The 19,578-nt window shown below is 32.7% G+C and overlaps 1 protein-coding gene across 1 annotated transcript; it reads right to left on the minus strand.

Annotated features, from left to right (window-relative positions):
• Window positions 1–18,888: 18,888 nt before the first annotated feature.
• LOC137836029 (uncharacterized) lies at window positions 18,889–19,371 on the minus strand. The gene has a single exon (XM_068644839.1). The coding sequence runs from the start codon at window positions 19,369–19,371 to the stop codon at window positions 18,889–18,891; it is 483 nt and encodes a 160-aa protein (XP_068500940.1).
• Window positions 19,372–19,578: the final 207 nt, after the last annotated feature.

Consider the following 19,578-nt stretch of genomic DNA (forward strand, 5'->3'; position numbering starts at 1 on the left):
GACACGACAATCGGTGGAGCCTATTATTCAGAATTTTTATCTGGAAAATCTACACTGAGAAAATGGAATGTCACGCATCTCAAGTTTTATTACAGTTAATATAATTAATAGTGCACTCATTCCTCACTCGGTCGTTTTATCCCTAAGGAGGATTTTCGATCGAGAATGTTTTAACGAGGCTCTTTAAATTTACATTTGTTGTTATTTCAGTTGAAACACGCATTACATTAATCTTTTTGATAAGGCAAAACATCAACTTGAAGTTACGAAGACCTAGTCGGATAGGCAGTTCGCTTAACAATTAAATGTCTTTAGCGACTGCACGCATACAGGATCAGAGAATTTTCCATAAAAATGGTTATCAACTAAAGCAGTCTGCTTAACAATTAGCAACCCTTACCGATTACATGCATAAAAGCATGCCCACAATCAGAAATTTTGCCTTAGAAATGGCTATCGACTAAGGAAGTTGCTTAACAATTAACAACCCCAACCGAATGACTACATAACAAGATTGATATGGACATAATGTTGGTTCATTAAACGTTCTATTGAACCTTGAAGCCTAACGCGTAATTTTGTTGAAGAAAATCATAATTCATTGCAAGAAGTGTGCCAAAGTTTATAGCCCGGACAACATAACAAAAATATTAAATGATTATTTGACTACAAGTTATCTAAAGAAAACCCGTGAAGATTATTTCAAGCGTACGCTAGGTCAACATTAATTTTATTTTATCTAAAAGGTCAAATTCAATATCATTCGGTCAGTACTTCAAACTATTAAATTTATTATAAGTTAAAACTAAAGAGATCAAGTTCAACAAGTATTATCGGTTGCCATAAGAAAAAGATAAGTTGTTGAACCAAGTTGTGTTCAAGCTTTGAAGAATCCAAACCCTTTGAAGGATGATAAAGCCTTGGCTGTGCTTGCTGTTGCTGTGCTGTTATAGTCTAATTTTGGGGTAGTTTGAGTGTTGTAATTCACCCCTTGATCGAATCTAAAGCATAGGCATTCTCAATCTTTGTGAAAGTAAAATGTTTTCAAACTAAGTTAAAACAACCGATTGTTTACACTTAGATGTTTTGAGAAAAGATTTGAAAACTGTTTTTCAAATGGTTAAGATGTTAAAACCAAAACAACCGATTGATTCGAGGAAACAACCGATTGTTTGTTTTGGGACCATAACAGAAAAACGGTTTTATCTTTGACTGAGCTTTAAATGATTTAACTGATTACGCTCCAGTCATTAAATGCTTTGACCAATCTTTTAATGCAATTTAAGAGTTTGTTAAGATTTGATAACAAACTACATCTTTGAATAAATTCAGAAAAACAGATTTGAAGATAAATCTTTGACAAGTTTTTGCTAAGAGTGTTTGAGTTTTTCAAAGAGCTGAGATTGCTGAAAGTTTGTGATTGATCAAAGTTTGTGGAATAGGATTCTGCTTGTATTGATTTCAGATTATCTTCTGTAACAAGTGTAATCCTTGTACTCTATGAAAGAAGTTTTGTTTCTATGTTTGCTGAGATTGGCTGTGTGTTCTTGAGGGGATCAAGATCAACAATCTTAGTGTTGGTGTGTTGGCCAAGAAGAGTGTGTGTCTTGAGGTGTTCAAGGTCACTTTCTTGGTTGTGGTGTAAGTGATCAAGTTGTGATTGCTTTGTGGATTTCCTCAGAGGGTTTTTGAGAAGACTGGATGTAGCTCTGGATTTGGAGTGAACCAGTATAAACATCTGTGTGCATTCTCTCTATCTCTAACTCTTTAAATTCAGTTTTGATATTTGTTAACTGGTGTAAACAACCGATTGTTTCGATAAAACAACCGATTGTTTTTACTAGTTTTGGGCCTTCTGCTTTATGTTTTGAAAAACTGATTTCTTAATCAAAATTTTCTTGAAGTATTTTCATTCAAGGCAGAATAGATTGCGAAAACTCTCTTTAAACAATTCACTCCCCTCTAGTTTAAAGTCATATATTCTAACATAAGCCACTCAGATAAAGATAAACATTACATTAATTAAAGGCAAGTATTTACATTGTTTAATGCCCACATCCCGGGCCCAAGAAATTTTTAAAAGATAAATAAATTTACAAAGGATCGAACAACTCTTTTGCAGAGAGTGTTCGACCTCATTGGTTGGCTCCACGCCACCGCTTTCACCTTGGCGTTCTTCCTCTTATTTTTCTTCCCCCCGACCGAGACCAACTCACCATTAATGACATCTTTATTCTCGTCATATCAGGCATCATCAATGGGAACTCCATGAAAATATGTTGCTTGGCGGATCCCTTTGTTGAAGCATTGCTTACTAATCCGAAGCAAAAACGATTGATAATGCGCCAATTCCTCGGCCAGGGCCTTTCGTCTTGTTTTTGCCTCCTCCTCGGCCTTCAGTCACTCCGTTTGCTTGACTTGTAAGTCAGTTTCAAGGGCCGTAATCTTACTTTTCACATTGTCAACTTTAGTATTGATTTGGCACAGTTTATCTTCTAGCAACCCCATCGCTTCAAGGGTCGCTTTCAATGAGTTGGATGACTCATTCAATTCAACTTTTAACTTCGCCATCACCATGGTTGAATTTCTCTCCAGGTCGCTTCCAAGGGTTCGGCTCACCATGAGCGATCGACTTAACATCTTGACGAGGCCCAAAACCAAGTCGTTTGTAGGAGTTGTTGCCATAATGCTTTCCTCCTTAGGGGTAAGAGCAACCTGTACACCCCTGGCGAGTTGTAGACGCTCGTCCAAGACCGAGGGGTAAATGAAGATGACCCCGCCTCCACACGAGGTTAAAGTGACCGAGCAGGTCTTCCCCTTTTCTTCAGCTTCGTCGACTGCTCGTCGTTGGAGGGGGGACTAGGTCTATTAAAAGGGTGGATGTGTCAACCCTCATCTGCTCGACCGACCCCTTTTGTCGTTTGGTCGCTTGCCTCCTTAATTGTTTTAATACATTGATGAAACTGAGGTCGACCTATGACATTATCTCTGCAAATTCAGAAAAAAAAAATTAAGCACACAATCAACATATTAAATAAAAATACAAGTGCATAAAACAAAACACACCGAAAAAATTTGCCCATCGATAGGCCGACTCATATACAGTTAAGATCTTCTGAGTAGGAAGTCTATTGGGGAGTTGATCGAATACACAAAAAATTCTTTATCTTGCAAATTCATAAATGACCTCGACCAATAAGTGTAACAGGTAGGCAACCGAGTCCAATGAAATAGAAATTTCGGTTTCCCCTCCGAGTCATAGAAATATGGCTTACCGTCCGATTCAATCAACATTTTATAGTACCTCTCCTTGAATTTTTTATAGGACGAGGTAAAAGGTTTAAAAATGATATTGCCCGGACGGCTTGTCAAAGATAACCAACCCACGGGATTGGTCGAGTGGGAATTATAATAGAAAAGAAATGATTGAGGAGACAACATCAACCTAAAGGCATCACAAATCAACCTAAAGGCTTGGAGGGTCACCCAATAATTGGGATGAAGTTGGGTTAGAGCAACATTGAGGATCATAAGAACCCCCATGATAAACTCGTTGAACGGCAGGGTTATGTGCAGATCATTAAAAAGACAGGTATATAAAAAGAAAAAATCATGAGCACCGTTTTCTCGACCGTGACAAACCCAATCGGTATGATTGCAATTATTGATTGTAACCACATCCGAAGGGAAGTCAGGTTTTAATATAGAAAGTTTACACAAAAAAATCATCTAAAGCGGACGAACTCCTAAAACAGGTAGGGATATCAAGGACGCGTGGATCAACTCATTCATAATTTGGATAACAAGGCGGGTCGGCTAGCAAGGTCGACCGACAAGTTAGAATATCATACATCCCTTACCTCATTAGGTTCGACATGTGTACGCTCAGGAGAAGACGGACATGAAGGAAGACTGAAAGACCCAGAAGAGGAAGTCATTACTAACCTCTTGAAGCACAAATGCAGAAAAGGAAGGAAGTTGAAAAGCCATCGGCACTCGGATAGCTCTATATGACTTAGAAACAATGATAGCAGAGGCAAACATGGCACAGTTCAACCCACACCTCTATTTATAGATTCACAAAGGGAAAGAACAAAACATCGTCCCATTCGGCACCATTAGATTCAAATTCATCCAAGGGTGCATAGTACTTGACATTTGAAATGACACTGCTTCTGAACCGTTAGAGCTCTTTGATAAAAAAATTAAAGCTCGAACAACGCGTTGAAAGGACGCATGTCCCATCTCTAACATAAACATGTAATGCATCCATGTCACTTCTCACCTCGAGATACCCAACATTCACATCTCAAATCTTTAGAAGTAAACGTTCCTTGAGCCTGGGGACAAGTGTACCAGTCGGTACCGGATGAGCCATGTCACACGACCTCAACGACCGATCGACCGAGTTAGAACAAATTAAAGTAATTACAATAAATAGCAGTTAAGGCAGTTGTAGAGACTCCCTGAGAATCAAGATCACATCCCACCAAATTTAGGTAACATCCTAGGAAATCAGAGAAACTTCCTAGAAATCAGTTAACATTGATATTTGATAGATTCAGTCCATCATAACAGAGGTCTCATGACCAAACACTGTAAATAAATCCTCATCAAATGAGTAAGGTACATTTGTTTATCAATTCTTAATATATGCTCTAAATACTAAACACTTACTTGATCGTCGGAGTACTTTTTGCATGTCAACCCTGACTGAGCGCCGACAAATTAAGGAAGGAGAATTAGAGTATTGAAAAGCAAGGAAGTAACTGAGCGACTGACACCTCAACAATTGTACAATCAATTCCAGATACTATTTAGGCTTCGTCTATACAAGTACACTTAAAAAGCTAATATTTTTGGTCCCATTAAGTCTTAAGGAATTAATTCAACATTAATCAATACCCTGATAGGACTCAACTTGCACGTCTTCTTTTTTTTCTTAAGAAATTAAGATGAAAATTAGTTAAGAGGAAGGAAAATAATTGTTGCTGTTATTGTAGTCTTTCGATCCCAGGAAAAATAAAATACTGATTTTATGATATTTATATGCGGAAGCAATTATAATCACCACGTATTTGGTCTACCCAGGAATATAAAACTTTATTAGTATTTGATAATTTCTTTATTATCCCTTTTTATTTTTAAGTTATTAAAAAAAGTTATAAACATTTTTTTAATCATCAGAGGTATAATCTTATTTTTTTCCTCCAACCCACATTTTTAAAAGTGATAGGATTAGGGAGGGTAATGCACTTAAATATATATATATATATATATATATATATATATATATATATATATACTTGTATGGACAAAGAGGGACCTAGATAGTACCTAAAACTGGTTGTACAATTGTTGACGTGTTGGTGATTTTTAGATTCCTTCAAGTCTCCTTTCTTCAATGTTAATGCTCGGTCGGGCGGGGGAGGTACCTGTGATTGCACTCCGACGCTCAAGTCAATGCTATGATTTAGGTATATTCTCTAAAGCTGATTAAAGCGTACCTTACACCTCTAGAGAGAGTTTTATTTATAGTGTTGGTTATGGGCCCTTGTCATGATGGACTGGATATCAGTTATTGACTGATATGCATCGTGATCTCTGATTAATAGGAAAGTATATTGGTACATAGGTATATTGAAATATTTAGCTGATTTGTCAGAGATATTTCCCGCATATTTTGGGATATGAATGTGACTCATTTAGTGTTATTGTAATTGTCGTTACTGTTATACATGGCATAACTTGAGATGTTTTTTTTACTCAGTCAATCACCAAATCCGAGACTGACTTGTCTAGTACCAATTAATACAATATATATATATATAAGTATTCATTATTATCTAAATTTTAATTAGCGTAAAAGTTAATAAATAAATAAATAGATTAAAAACATAATTTTTTTATAAAATTAAATATTGTGTACTGGGACGACCAAATCACTTAGTGAGTCGGTTAGGGACTCGACCACTCAACCATTCAACTACAATGAGAAGGTCACTTGACGACGCATGGCCGACCTACCCATGACAACGAGCGATGGGTTAACCAAGTCAGCAGGGTTAATCCATAATTAAGGTTGCTTAGCACAATCCTAAACACAAACCAACCTCCTAATCTCGCCCATTAAAGTAATATAAATATCACAGATTCCAAGAATCAGGTATGTCATTATCTATAGTACTCTGACAATCGAGTGTCGACACCCTAACTGACTTGATCGTCGGAGTGCCTTCTGCAGGTACCATCCTAACTTGTGAGACCAGACGACCAAGAAGATGAAGGCGAAGCAGAAAGTTAATAGTGACAGCGACCAATCGAAAAAAGGAGCAAAACAATCGTTTTCTAAACCCCAACACCCATTCAAGAACATATTGTAAACATAACTACAACAAATTTTACTAAAATATCCCACGAAAAAATATTTATTAACTTTCAAGTTTCAATTGTGAAACTCATTGCAGTGCTGTTCAGTCAGAATTAAGTAATAATTCATTCAATACTCATGCAAGCATAGAAAGGATGAGCGCAGATCGATTTATGAGATATCTAAATTTATTTAATCAATGTTAATCTATTTATGAATTACTTTAGTTTTTTTCAAATAAAAAAATAACAGTGGGAACCAAACTATCTGAATTTTTTCAGGTTGGGTGATCAGGTTTGTTACTAAAATAATAAAAGTGAAAAATAAATAGAAATTTATAATAAAATAAAAAATCTGCATGTAAGAATACAGAGTAATTTCTTTTTATCGATAACAGAGTAATTACATATACATAGTTATATAATTTTGTAGAAACGTTGTATTCTTAATTATCTAATATAACAACACTTTGTGTAACGAAGTTTCCAGGGGAATTCACAACTAAGAGATGGCACCAGCATATTTCTTGAGTCCATTCTCATTCATCATTAACTTTGTGTTCATATTTGAAAAGATTCATGTATGATAGTGAGAATGGTGACTATTCACTCTAACTGTTCAATTTGTGGCGCTGTCTCTACCCTTTATGTTCACATTATCGTCCCACCTTTTACTCTTGTTTGTTTCTGCCACTCATTTATTACACTATACTATGCCAATCCTTGTTTGTTTAGAGATAGATACTCTCCCTCATTTCTTTTTATTTTAAGATTTTTTTAAAAACTAAGAATCTAATAGATTGAAATTCTACATCAACAAAAAATAATAAATTAAATTTATATTATATAAATATATACAAACTTCATTTCAATTAATAAGTCAATTTTATAAAATTATATTAAATTCAAGACGATTATATAGTCATTTATAACTTATGATAACAGTATTCGTTAACGGTTATTACTATTCATTTACAAATTACCTATATAGTCTTGTAAAAAATTATATGTTAAAAATTCTACATTTGATAGTATCTAAATATATGTAAATACTTTTTTATAATTAAGTTTTATTAAATTGAAATCAACTTAAATTTCATTTTTTTAAAATAATAAATAAAATTAGTTTGCATTTGAAATAAAATGAAATGAAGTTTTATTTATATAGTGTTATTAAAAATAATTATTTGTTAATTTAGATAAATTCGTTTAAATGAAGACTTTGTAAATAACGTGTACTATTACAACACCTTTTCTTATTTGTGATAAAATTATTTTTGCATGCTTTTGATAACTTCATCCACGAGGATTCCTCATTTCTTCTGAGAAAATTGTTGCATCTCTTTTAGACTTGGAACATGTCAAAATGGAAAGTTAAAGTTGGAGGAATATCAGCTTTAATGCATAACCAACAAGTCATTAAAGGAGAAAAATGTGTACTAATTAAATATAGTAAAAAGTGAAATATTTAAAACATATTTGTAGTTATGAAAAAAAAAACTACATATGTTAACACAACAGAAAAAAGAAGTTAAAGATGGTACTGTAAAAAATATTCTTTGCAATTTTTTTAAAATAATCAACAAAACTTTTACAAGAAAACAAGTAAAAAGTGTTTTGTGAAAATATGCTAGAAAAGAAGAGCAAAATAATCTATAATTATTGCATTTGAATGAGTTTTTTTTTTTATCAAGCATTCTTTTGAAATTAAATTTGTGTAAATATTATTAACCAATTAGTGCAGTTTCTGACCTAATCTAGGTGAAGTATAATTGTCCTAATATTTGCCAAATGACGCAATAATATGACCAAAAAGTAATTGTTTTTTTGAACTTCACATCCTTCAAGACATTAGACTTTGGTCAACCATGGAATTGAAGTCTGTTTAATATTTATTAAAGTAAAAAGTTGAAGCAGAAAAGGACCTTTATTAATTTGGGCATGAACACACTCGGACATTTTTCTCTTGAGCAAAATCTTCGATGCTTCTCAAAACTTTATCTGGAAAATGTTTGTAATACTGATTCTAAGATTATACATGTACACCTGATTTAGAATTAAATATATTTTTTTATCTTTTACAAATTTTAAGCTCCTGAATATTTATAGTAAAAAACTTATAAAAATCAATTTCCTACTAGTATTCAGATTTGAAAATTAGATTAAAGATAAAAAAAACAATTTTCTATTATAGGGCAATAAGAAACTTTACCTCTTTAGTTAATGACTTGTTGGTTATGCATTAAAGTTGATATTCCTCCAACTTTAATTTTCCATTTTGACATGTTCCAAGTCTAAAAGAGATGCAACAATTTTCTCAGAAGAAATGAGGAATCCTCGTGGATGAAGTTATCAAAAGCATGCAAAAATAATTTTATCACAAATAAGAAAAGGTGTTGTAATACACTTTATTTATAAAGTCTTCATTTAAACGGATAAAAAATAAAGTTGCTCGAAATGAGGCGTGATATATTTGCATTTTATGTGATGATATGACAGTAGTTTAGGGTTTGTGGCAAATTCATTCAGTGAATGTTAGGATAAATAATCTTCAAATGAAAGTTCTGATGAAGAAGTCAGATAAAAAATGAAAGTTGATCGGAACGAGGTGTGACATATTTGTTAGAATATATGGCCTTAAACTAGAGGGGGGTGAATTGTTTAAGAAAGATTTTCGTAAACTTTTAAGCTTAGAATGAAAATACTTCAAGAAAACCTTGATTAAGAATTCAGTTTTTCAAAACATAAAGCAAAAGCACAATACTGGAAAAACAATCGGATGTTTTACCGAAACAATCGGTTGTTTATACCAGTTATTAATTGACAAAACTGAATTTAAAGAGATAGGGATAGAGAAATTGTACACAGTTGTTTATACTGGTTCACTCCAAACCCAGAGCTACATTCAGTCTTCTTAGAACCCTGAGGAAATCCACTAAGAAATCACACCTTGATCACTTACACAACAACCAAGAGAATGACCTTGAACACCTCAAGAAACAAACTCTCATTGGTCAACACACCAACACTAAGATTGATGATCTTGATACCCTCAAGAACACACAGCCAATCTCAGCAAAACACAGAAACGAATACTTGTTCAACAGAGTACAAGGATTACACTTGTTACAGAAGATAATCTGAAATCAATACAAGCAGAATCTTATTCCATACACTTTGATCAATCACAAACTTTTTGCAATCTCAGTTCTTTGAAAAACTCAAAACTCTTAGGAAAAACTTGTCAAAGATTCTTAATTCTCAAATCTGGTTTTTCTAAATATATTCAAAGATGTAGTTTGTTATCAAATCTTAACAAACTCTTAAATTGCATTAAAAGATTGATCAAAGCATTTAATGACTGGAGCGTAAGCAGTTAAATCATTTAAAGCTCAGTCAAACAGAAAACAGTTTTTCTGTTATGGTCCCAAAACAAACAATCGGTTGTTTCCTCGAATCAATCGGTTGTTTTTGGTACTTAACAGTTCAACCATTTTAAAAACAGTTTTCAATCTTTTTCTCAAAACCCCTAAGTACAAACAATCGGTTGTTTCGATAAAACAATCGGTTGTTTTAACTTAGTTTGAAAACATTTTACTTTCACAAAGATTGAGAATGCTAATGCTTTAGATTTAATCAAAGGGTGGATTACAACATATAAACTACCCCAGAACTAAGCTAAACCAGCACAGCAACATCAAGCACAACCAAGGCTTCAACATCCTTAAAAGGGTTTGGATTCTTCAAAACTTGAACACCACTTGGTTCAACAATATTTGTATTTTATGTGATGATTTGTCAGTAGTTTAAGTTTTGTGGCAACTGAATTTAGTTAATATTAGGATAAAAAAAACTTCAAATTGTCATAAAAACGTCAAATGGTAATAAGTTTTGACAGAGAAGTCGGATAAAAAATGAAAGTTGCTCATAACGAGGCGTGACATATTTGCATTTTATGTGTTGATTTGTTAGTAGTTTAGGGTTTGTGACAACTTCCTTTAGTGAAAATTAGGATAAACAAACTTCAAATGGCCATAAAAAAACTTCAAATGGTTATAACTTTTGACATAAAAGTCAGATAAAAAATGAAAGTTGCTCGGAACTAGGCATGGCATAATTGCATTTTATATGATGATTTGCTTGTAGTTTAGGGTTTGTGGCAACTTCATTTTGTTAATATTAGGTTAAACAAATTCTAAATGGCCATACAAAACATCAAATTGTCATAACTTTTGACAAAAAAGTCGGATAAAAAATGAAAGTTGCTCGGAACGAGGTGTGGCGTATTTGCATTTTATGTGATTATTTGCCAGTAGTTAATGGTTTGTGGCCTCTTCATTTATTTAATATTAGGATAAAAAAAACTTCAAATGGTCATAAGTTTTGACAGGGAAGTCGGATAAAAAATGAATGTTACTGAGAACGAGGCGTGGCATATTTGCATGTTATGTGCTGATTTATCAGTAGTTTAGGGTAAATCTGAGTAGAAAAGGGGTTTTGGTGGATAGCTTGATGTGTGGTTTGTGTGGGTTGGAGGAAGAATCTTGTTGCCATTTGTTCTCGACTACAACTTTGCTAGGCGAGTTTGGGGTTTATGTCATAGGTGGCTTGGGGTTCTGGTCGTGTCCCAAATTGAGCTAAAGAGTAACTTTGATCAATTTAGGATGAGTCGTGCTTCAAAAATGATTAATAATGTTTGGAACACAATTTGGGTCGGGGTGGTGAGCGAAATATGAAATCACAGGAATAACATAATTTTTAAAAGAGGAGTGGGGATGCATTTGAAGTTTTTTCTTTGGTACAGGTAAAAGTCTGGTTGTGGGTTTCTATTAATTGTAGGTCAGCTTCGTTTTCCTTTTCTGACTGGTGTTTAGAACCTTTGGTTTGCATGAGGTTAATCACTTGAGTTTGGTATGTTTAGAAGTTCCGGAGGTTTTAGGCAAGTACGTGTACAAGGGTTGAACCACCCCTGAAGTGGTTCCTATTTATTTATTTTTTATTGTCGATAAAAAAAAATTAGTAGTTTAGGGTTTGTGGCAACTTCATTTAGTGAATATTAAGATAAACAATCTTCAAATGCCCATAAAAAACCCTCAAATGGTCATAAGTTTTGACAGAAACGTCGGATAAAAAATGAAAGTTGTTCGGAACAAGGCATGACATATTTGCATGTTATGTGTTGATTTGTCAGTAGTTTAGGGTTTGTGGCAACTTCATTTAGTGAGAATTAGGATAAACAATCTTCAAATGCCCATAAAAAAACTTCAAATGGTCATAAGTTTTGACAGAAAAATCAGATAAAAAATGAATGTTACTCGGAATGAGGCGTGACATATTTGCATGTTATGTGTTGATTTGTCCGTAGTTTAGGGTTTGTGGCAACTTCATTTAGTCAATAATAGGATGAACAAACTTCAAATGGCCATAAAAAAGCTTCAAATGGTCATAAATTTTGACATAAAAGTCGAATAAAAAATAAATGTTACTCGGAACGAGGCGTGACATATTTTATTTTATGTGTTGATTTTTCATAAAAGAATATTTTTTACATACCATCTTTAACTTCTTTTTTCTGTTGTGTTAAGATATGTAGTTTTTTTTTCCATAAATACAAATATGTTTTAAATATTTCACTTTTTACTATATTTAATTAGTACAAATTTTTCTCCTTTAACAGAAAAAATACACCACCGTTTTCGCTATTTTTTATAAATAATTCTGGTCGCATTCCTCTTCTTATTATTCGTTAAATTTAATTAAAAATACAAATTTTAGTGAGTTTTACTTCTCATACGACTAATCTTTATTTAAATACAAATTTACCAATATTAATTATTTAAAAAAAAGTCAGTTAGTAGTCAAGAATGTTAAAATAGACTTAAATATTTTGGATCAACTTATGGGTCCAGCCTGATCTATTGAGTTGATTTTAGGTCTAAATTTCAAACATTTTTTACTTTAATTTATGAGTTTGAATTATTTCATCTTAAACCTGATTTTATTTTTATCATCTTTATCTCTTATATACTATGAAAAATAGATTTGATTAAACATTTTAACCAGGTTACCTCAGTTATTAAGATTGCTTTGGAGAGAGAGAGACCATCCCATCTGATAATTAAAAAGTGTTAGAGGCAATGAAGAGAAATAACATTAATTAATTAATTAAATAATTAATATCAAGAAGTAATGTTAGGTTTTGGAATGTAGGAATGATAACATGATTATACTTTAGCATATATTTTAGTTAAACTAATATTTTTAATCTATATTATATATTTTAATATAAAAAGAACAGCTCAATTATAATGATATTATACCAAAACATCAATTTTAGTCTAAAATCTGTGTTGGTGGTACTTCTTATTTCTATGTGTTTTTGTCAAACTTTCAACTCACATAATTCCTAATTTCTAATAAAAATATTATAAAATTTAATAAACTACTATTAAGGACAAAGCAGTGTGCAACAGCACATTCATGCGTCAAGCTTAGTGTGGTTACCTCGAATGTCTTTATTTTCTGTATTTTTTAATTCGGAATGGCTAATCCTTTGGGAGTTTCCCAGTTAGTAATGAGTAAAGAAGGAGATTGATTAAGTAGATTGGAAAATTGTTTTCAAAAAGCATCATGTCCTCTCTGTGTAAAACCAAAAAAAAAATTATAAATGTAGATAGAATCATAATCATAATTACTATAAGTTTAGATTTGCATCATTCCATGTATGAAATAAGATCAAATATAAATAAATTAAATTAAATTTTTATAAGTTAAAATTAACTTTTATATAGACTACAAGAAAATCATGAAATGAAATTAATTTTAATGATAAAAAATAATTAGTTATTATAGTGACTAAATTACAGATATTTTAGAGATTAAAAAAAATTGTTTTTAAATTAGTTTCTATTATTGTTAGATAGTTTCTAAATTAGTATTTAATTAGACATCAAGATTTTAATTACTAATTATTTAAATTTTAAATTTAGTAACTAATTAGATACCAATTTAAAAATCATTTAATAAATAATTTTGAAATCAAAATTTTTCACAATTTTCTTCGCTTAAACCGAGAAATATTTGGTTTAACTGGATTTAAATTTTTTATATTTAATATGTATGATATTTTGAATTTTTAAATATAATGAAATGAATAAAAGCGGATAATGTAATAGTGTTAATACATGTTTATTTAGTTACTTAAATTTGATTTTATTTTGATGGTAACTAATAATGATAAGTATATTTTCATTTAAATATGAAATTTTAATTTTCTAAATATTATGAATTTTTTATTTTAAGAATTAATAATCGGGTTTTCATATTTATTTTTTATATACTTTCTCCAACCTTACAAAATAATCCATTAATATGTAAAATCATGATGATTACAAAGTCACTATTGTTAAAAAAATATGGTGACTTGTTCTTAAAAAAGATGAGAACGTGTTGACAACGGAGTCAATAGTAGTCAAAAGATAAAAATTAGAAAAGTTAATTTGACACATGTGTGAATTGTTCCATCTTGTTGATGTGCTCAATTATTTTCTTTCTTTGTCGATTATGCAACTATCATCCACTTTTGTATGAATGTTTATAATCACTCTCAATCTTATCATCGTCCGTGTGCGATCCCGATACTGTTATCCTTTCCATTTTTTTTTATTCATTTTTAATTATATTTAATTAGTATTTATATAATCTTAAATTAGATAGTATTTATTTTTCTTAAACTTATTCATATTGGATTCACGTATGTTTAACTTTTGATAAATATTATTAGTTTTTTTAATTTCGTACTTTTATTATGTTGAACTTTTGTTAGATTAACTTGTATAGTACTTCTCAATTTTAAAACTTTCTTTCTTCTTGGTAAACTTTATATTAAATTAGTAGAGGTTGTATCAACACTAATTGTATTCAATCTTGAATTGTCCAGTTGTATAGTTTAAGAATAATAATAACTTTTTATTATTTGATTAGTACATAATCTATAATCTACAACATCTCATACATTTTACTTAATTTTGGTTCATTACATTTTGTGTTGATTTTCAGGTTCATATTTAATTGTAGAGATTTCGTGTCACCCATATTGCAAATACTTTCAAATTAGTTTCTTAAATAGATTCAAAAGCAAAAATAAATTAAAATATTACAAATTTAAATTTTCTGTTTCAAGCATCTAACACCAAAAAGATGAAAATATGAAGATATTGCAAAACCTAAACTTAACTAATTCAAATATCAAATGACGGATTTGAAAAGCTATATAAAAGGGCAAAAGCAAGGCAAGACAAGCAATTCAAGTTATTCAAGTGATCTTGCTGAAAACATAAGAGTTACAGTAAGTGTATAATCAAGTTGTTAAAGCATTTAGTCTTTTGGGTTGAGTGTTAAATCATTGTAATTCTTCACATATGAAGTTATACTCTTTATTTTTCTTAAAAGTTCTTAATTTCAATGGGAGTTTAAGATGGTGTAACCAAGAGAGGTGTCAATACTCATTATAACATGAAGATATGAGAATACTCGGTGTACCTTGGAAAGATGAGAGTACTTGTTGTAACCAAGAGTGTTGGATAGTGGAAGTTCTTCAGCGATTTCTTAAGGGGACAAAATGTAGCCCGACTTTAGATGAACCAAGATAAATTATTGTGTGTTATCTCTTGTTACTCTTGTTGTTGTTCATGCTTTCTTGTTTATTCTATTCATCTTGTTATACAATCTTTTAGAAGATTTTGCAAAAACATTTTTACTAGACGGTCTTAGACGATTAGTAAGATGATTTACTAGTCAAAGGATGGAAGCATTAGCACATTCATATTCTAGTCAAAGGATTTTATTAAGAGTTTATGAAAAAATTAAAATAATAATTAATAAAAATATACTCAAGTTTACAATTCACAATTGTTATATGTTTTTTTTTTCAACAAATAATTAATTAAATAAATAAAGGGAACACTTTAGGGGTGTTCCAACCCTTATACAGAAGACTCCTAAAAAAGTAAAAAAAAAAATACATATCATGACGGAGCCCACAAGATCAACCCTTACATCCCAAAACCAAGATCAAACCCACAACCCACAAACAAACAAAAAAAAAAAAAAAAAAAAAAAAAAAAAAACTACTAAAAAATAAATTGTTGCCTACACTCATAGACCACCAAACAAGCCATTATCGCTCAAAACCACAAAAAATCTGACTCGGTCCTATGACGATTGAGCACATTAAAAAGAAAGAAAGTTGTTCCTATGTGGTCAGTTTAATACACTAAAACAAAGGATAAACAAATAGTCAAGCATAAGTGCTTAGCTATAGAGAACCACAATCTCCCTGCTGTAAGATCTAAAAAGCACAATACTATTCCCTGACCAATATCTATTCTATTCAAACTTCATAGTTCGTCTCTGTTACACTCAACTCCCCAAAAAGATGATTTCAATAGAATTTAAAGTTTGTATATGTAACAAGAGCCTTGTGCCATTCTAGTGGAGAGACTGTAACAAGACTTCATTCCTTTGAACCTAAGCTTTTCCTTCAAATTTTCACCAGATGGGGTGTCTTATACCTTGCCAACATCAACTTCGTCAATCTGCCCCCTGCCAACAGCATAATCAAGCCAAGAATACCAGCCATTGACATGTGTTCTTCTAACACTTTAACCTGCACCACATAACACTACCTTCCAAACCTTTCAGCTAGTTCAAAATATAATACATACCCATAACAGTGATCATAGAATAAGTCATTGACAGATTTATAACAAAACCAGCAAACCATGTACTTAATTGAGAAAACAGTAATTATGCTTATCTATATTTATTTTGTTTCCATATTAATGCATGTTAAAGGGGATAAAATCCAATCTGAGAAGGAGAACTTAACTTTTCTTACTTTATGTTTCATCCACACCCATGTTTGTACTTGTGCCATAGTAAAGATTTCCTCTGCATCTATCTTTGTTTGGTTAAAAATAACCTTGTTTCTATGCTTCCAAATGCACCAAACCACTGAGACCCATAGACTTTTTCATAGTCTGTTGCCTTCTTGGTTAAAACACATACAAGAAAATTGTTCGAAATGATGAATCAAATCATTATGATTTACCGAACTAATTCATGTCCAGTTAAAGCACATATTCCAAACCTTAGTTGATACATCACAAGTAACAAGAATGTGTGGGGTTGACTCCTCTTTCCTTCCACATAAAACACATATTGTATCCCCCAATAAAACTCCCCTTTTATGCAAATTCATCTTAGTTGCTATCCTATTTGATAGGGCCCTCCACACATAAAACTGAGTTGATGGCATAACCTTTAAATTCCAAAGATATTCGAACACCCCTGATACCACCCCCCCCCCCCTCCGATGTTTGGTTAATTGACTTATTGTAAGCAGATTTAACTGAAAATGTGTATAATGGAGGATCATTCCATAGTCGTAGGTCCTCTTTGTTTGGATATAGTGACACCTGTGATAAGTTTTCCATAAACTCCTCTATCATCGTTCTTTCCCACTCAAACCATTCTCTTCTCCAGCTAAATTTCCACTCCCACCCCTGTGTAGACCAGCTTCCGAAGTTACCAATAGTCTTGTCTTTAAGATCAGAATTATTATATATTCTTTCATACCTACCTTTGAGTTGACCATTGGCTAGCCACTCATCTTCCCAGAATTTGATCTTGTCCCCGGATCCAAGTTGCCAAACCATATTTGAATTGACCCAATTGTCCCCTTGGTCTGAAAGGCTAACCTTGGATAAATCATTCCACCATCTAGATTTATACCTATTTCGATTCGGTGTAAATGAGTTTGTCATACTCCATAATCCATACTTCGATTCAAGAACATCCTTCCAAAGACCCTTCTTAGTGGAACCCATTCTCCATAACTATTTTGCCAAGAGTGCCTTATTGAATAAATCAATACTTTTAATACCTAACCCTCCCTCCTCTTTCGCTTTACAAATGTTCTCCGAACTAGTCCAGGCAATTTTCCTCCCTTCTGCTCCCCATCCCCATAGGAACTTCCTCAGTAATTTTGTGACCTCCTTGCATACTCCAACCGGGACTTTAAAAAAGATAGAAAGAATAGTGGTATGGCATTGATGACAGATTTTAGAAGGCAAACTCTTCCCGCGAAGGAAAGATTCCTCCCTTTCCATACCGAGAGTTTCTTTCTTATCTTTGATAATACAGGATCCCAGAAGGAGCACCTAGCCTGATTACCACCAATAGGCAGGCCTAAGTATGTGAATGGTATATCCATTAGGCTGCAATGAAGTATCCCCGAGTACATTTTTACCTCATACATGTCTACTCCAATTGCTCCTATTTTACTTTTGTGGAAGTTTACTTTGAGACCAGAGCTTAATTCAAAACATCTTAACATAGCCTTGATGCTCAAAATATTTTGTACATTTGATTCGCACACAAAGAGAGTGTCATCAGCAAATTGTAGTAGATTCACCTCCACTTTTTTATCCCCAACTTTTAAACCTGAGAACAAGTTTTTTCTTGTCGCTTGTTTTACTAGTCCAACCAAACCTTGTGCAACAATCAAAAACAAAAATGGTGTCATCGGATCCCCTTGTCTAAGGCCTCTAAACGATTTGAATTCTTTTGTCGAGCTACCGTTTACCAATACCGATATAGTAGTTGATTCAAGGCATGCTCTAATCCACTGTATCCATTTTTCACAAAAACCTAATCTACTCATCATGTACAGTAGGAACTCCCAACCCACTGAATCGTAAGCCTTTTCAAAGTCAAGTTTTACAACCACCCCACTTTTCCTCCTTCTTTTCAAATCACTTATGACTTCATTCACAACAAGGACACTATCTAATAATCCTCTATTAGATAAAAAAGCTAATTGTGATCCATCTATCACCTTCTCAATAACTTTTTTAATCCTTCTAGATAACACTTTTTTCAGAATGTTGTACAAACATCTTACAAGTGAGATGGGTCTATACTCTTCAAGAGATTGAGGATTCTCAGACTTTGGGATCAATGTTATGAATGAAGCATTACATCCCTTTGGGATCTTCCCCTCACTGTGAAAATGTTTTACTGCACCCATCACGTCCTTATCCAACAAACCCCAATACTTTTAATAAAACTGAATGTTACTTCGTCTGGGCCAGGGCTTTTACTACTGTAACAATTCCATATAGCCTCCTTAATTTCATTATCCTCAAAAGGGTCAGTCAAGAACTTGATGTCATAATCTTTTAATTCTTTAAATTCAACATTATCCAACCTGACACCAATATCCTCGACAGCCGACATCTTTTTCTTGTAGAATTCTTTAACCAACTCCTTCACCATACTTGGTTCTTCCACCCATTTATCAGAGTTATAACAATGTATTCCTTTGATCTCATTCCCCATCCTCCTCCATTTAATTGAAGCGTGATAGTACTTAGAATTGGAATCCCCTTTCTTAAACCATAATGCTCTTGACTTTTGTTGTAATAAGGATTCATTCCTCATATTGATATCTTGTAACTAGCTCAAGAGCTCTCTTCGTTCCCTAATCTTGTTTTCATCTAACTCGTCTTCATCATCTCTCCTATCAAGCTCTTGTATTTTATTCAAGATATCCACTTTGAGCTTATCTATATAACCGAAAACATCTTTATTCCACCCTTTCAAATCGCTCTTTAGCATTTTCAGTTTCTCTTTTAACACAAAAATTTCATTTCCCTGAACCAAATAACTTCCCAATTTATCTTTAACAAAGTTATCAAACTCTTTATGTTCCTGCCAAATGTCTAGAAACCTGAATGGTTTTGGTCCCCAATCTACTATATTTGCTTTTAGCACTACGGCACAGTGATCAGATACTTGTCTATCTAAGACATATTGTTTGTTGCCTAACCAATGTTGCAACCATTCAAATGTAGTTAAAAATATGTCAAGTCTGCTCTTAGCCTTTCCATTAGGTCTATACCATGTATATTTTCTTCCAATGCAAGGTATATCAACCATCTCTGATGGAAGAGGGCCAAGCACAACTTCACAAGAACGACAAAAGCCAAGACATGAGCATCCAAAGCCAAACCAAGAGCGTCTAGGGCTAAGGGAGGAGCGTCTAGGCCAAAGGGGAGGAGCGTCTAGCCCAAGGTGGAGAGCGTCTAGGCCAATGAAAGGAGCGTCTAGGACCAAATTGCTAAGCCCATGGCCAAGCGAATCCAT

The sequence above is a fragment of the Phaseolus vulgaris genome, chromosome 11 (genome assembly GCF_000499845.2).
Source record: "Phaseolus vulgaris cultivar G19833 chromosome 11, P. vulgaris v2.0, whole genome shotgun sequence".
Classification (NCBI taxonomy): domain Eukaryota; kingdom Viridiplantae; phylum Streptophyta; class Magnoliopsida; order Fabales; family Fabaceae; genus Phaseolus; species Phaseolus vulgaris.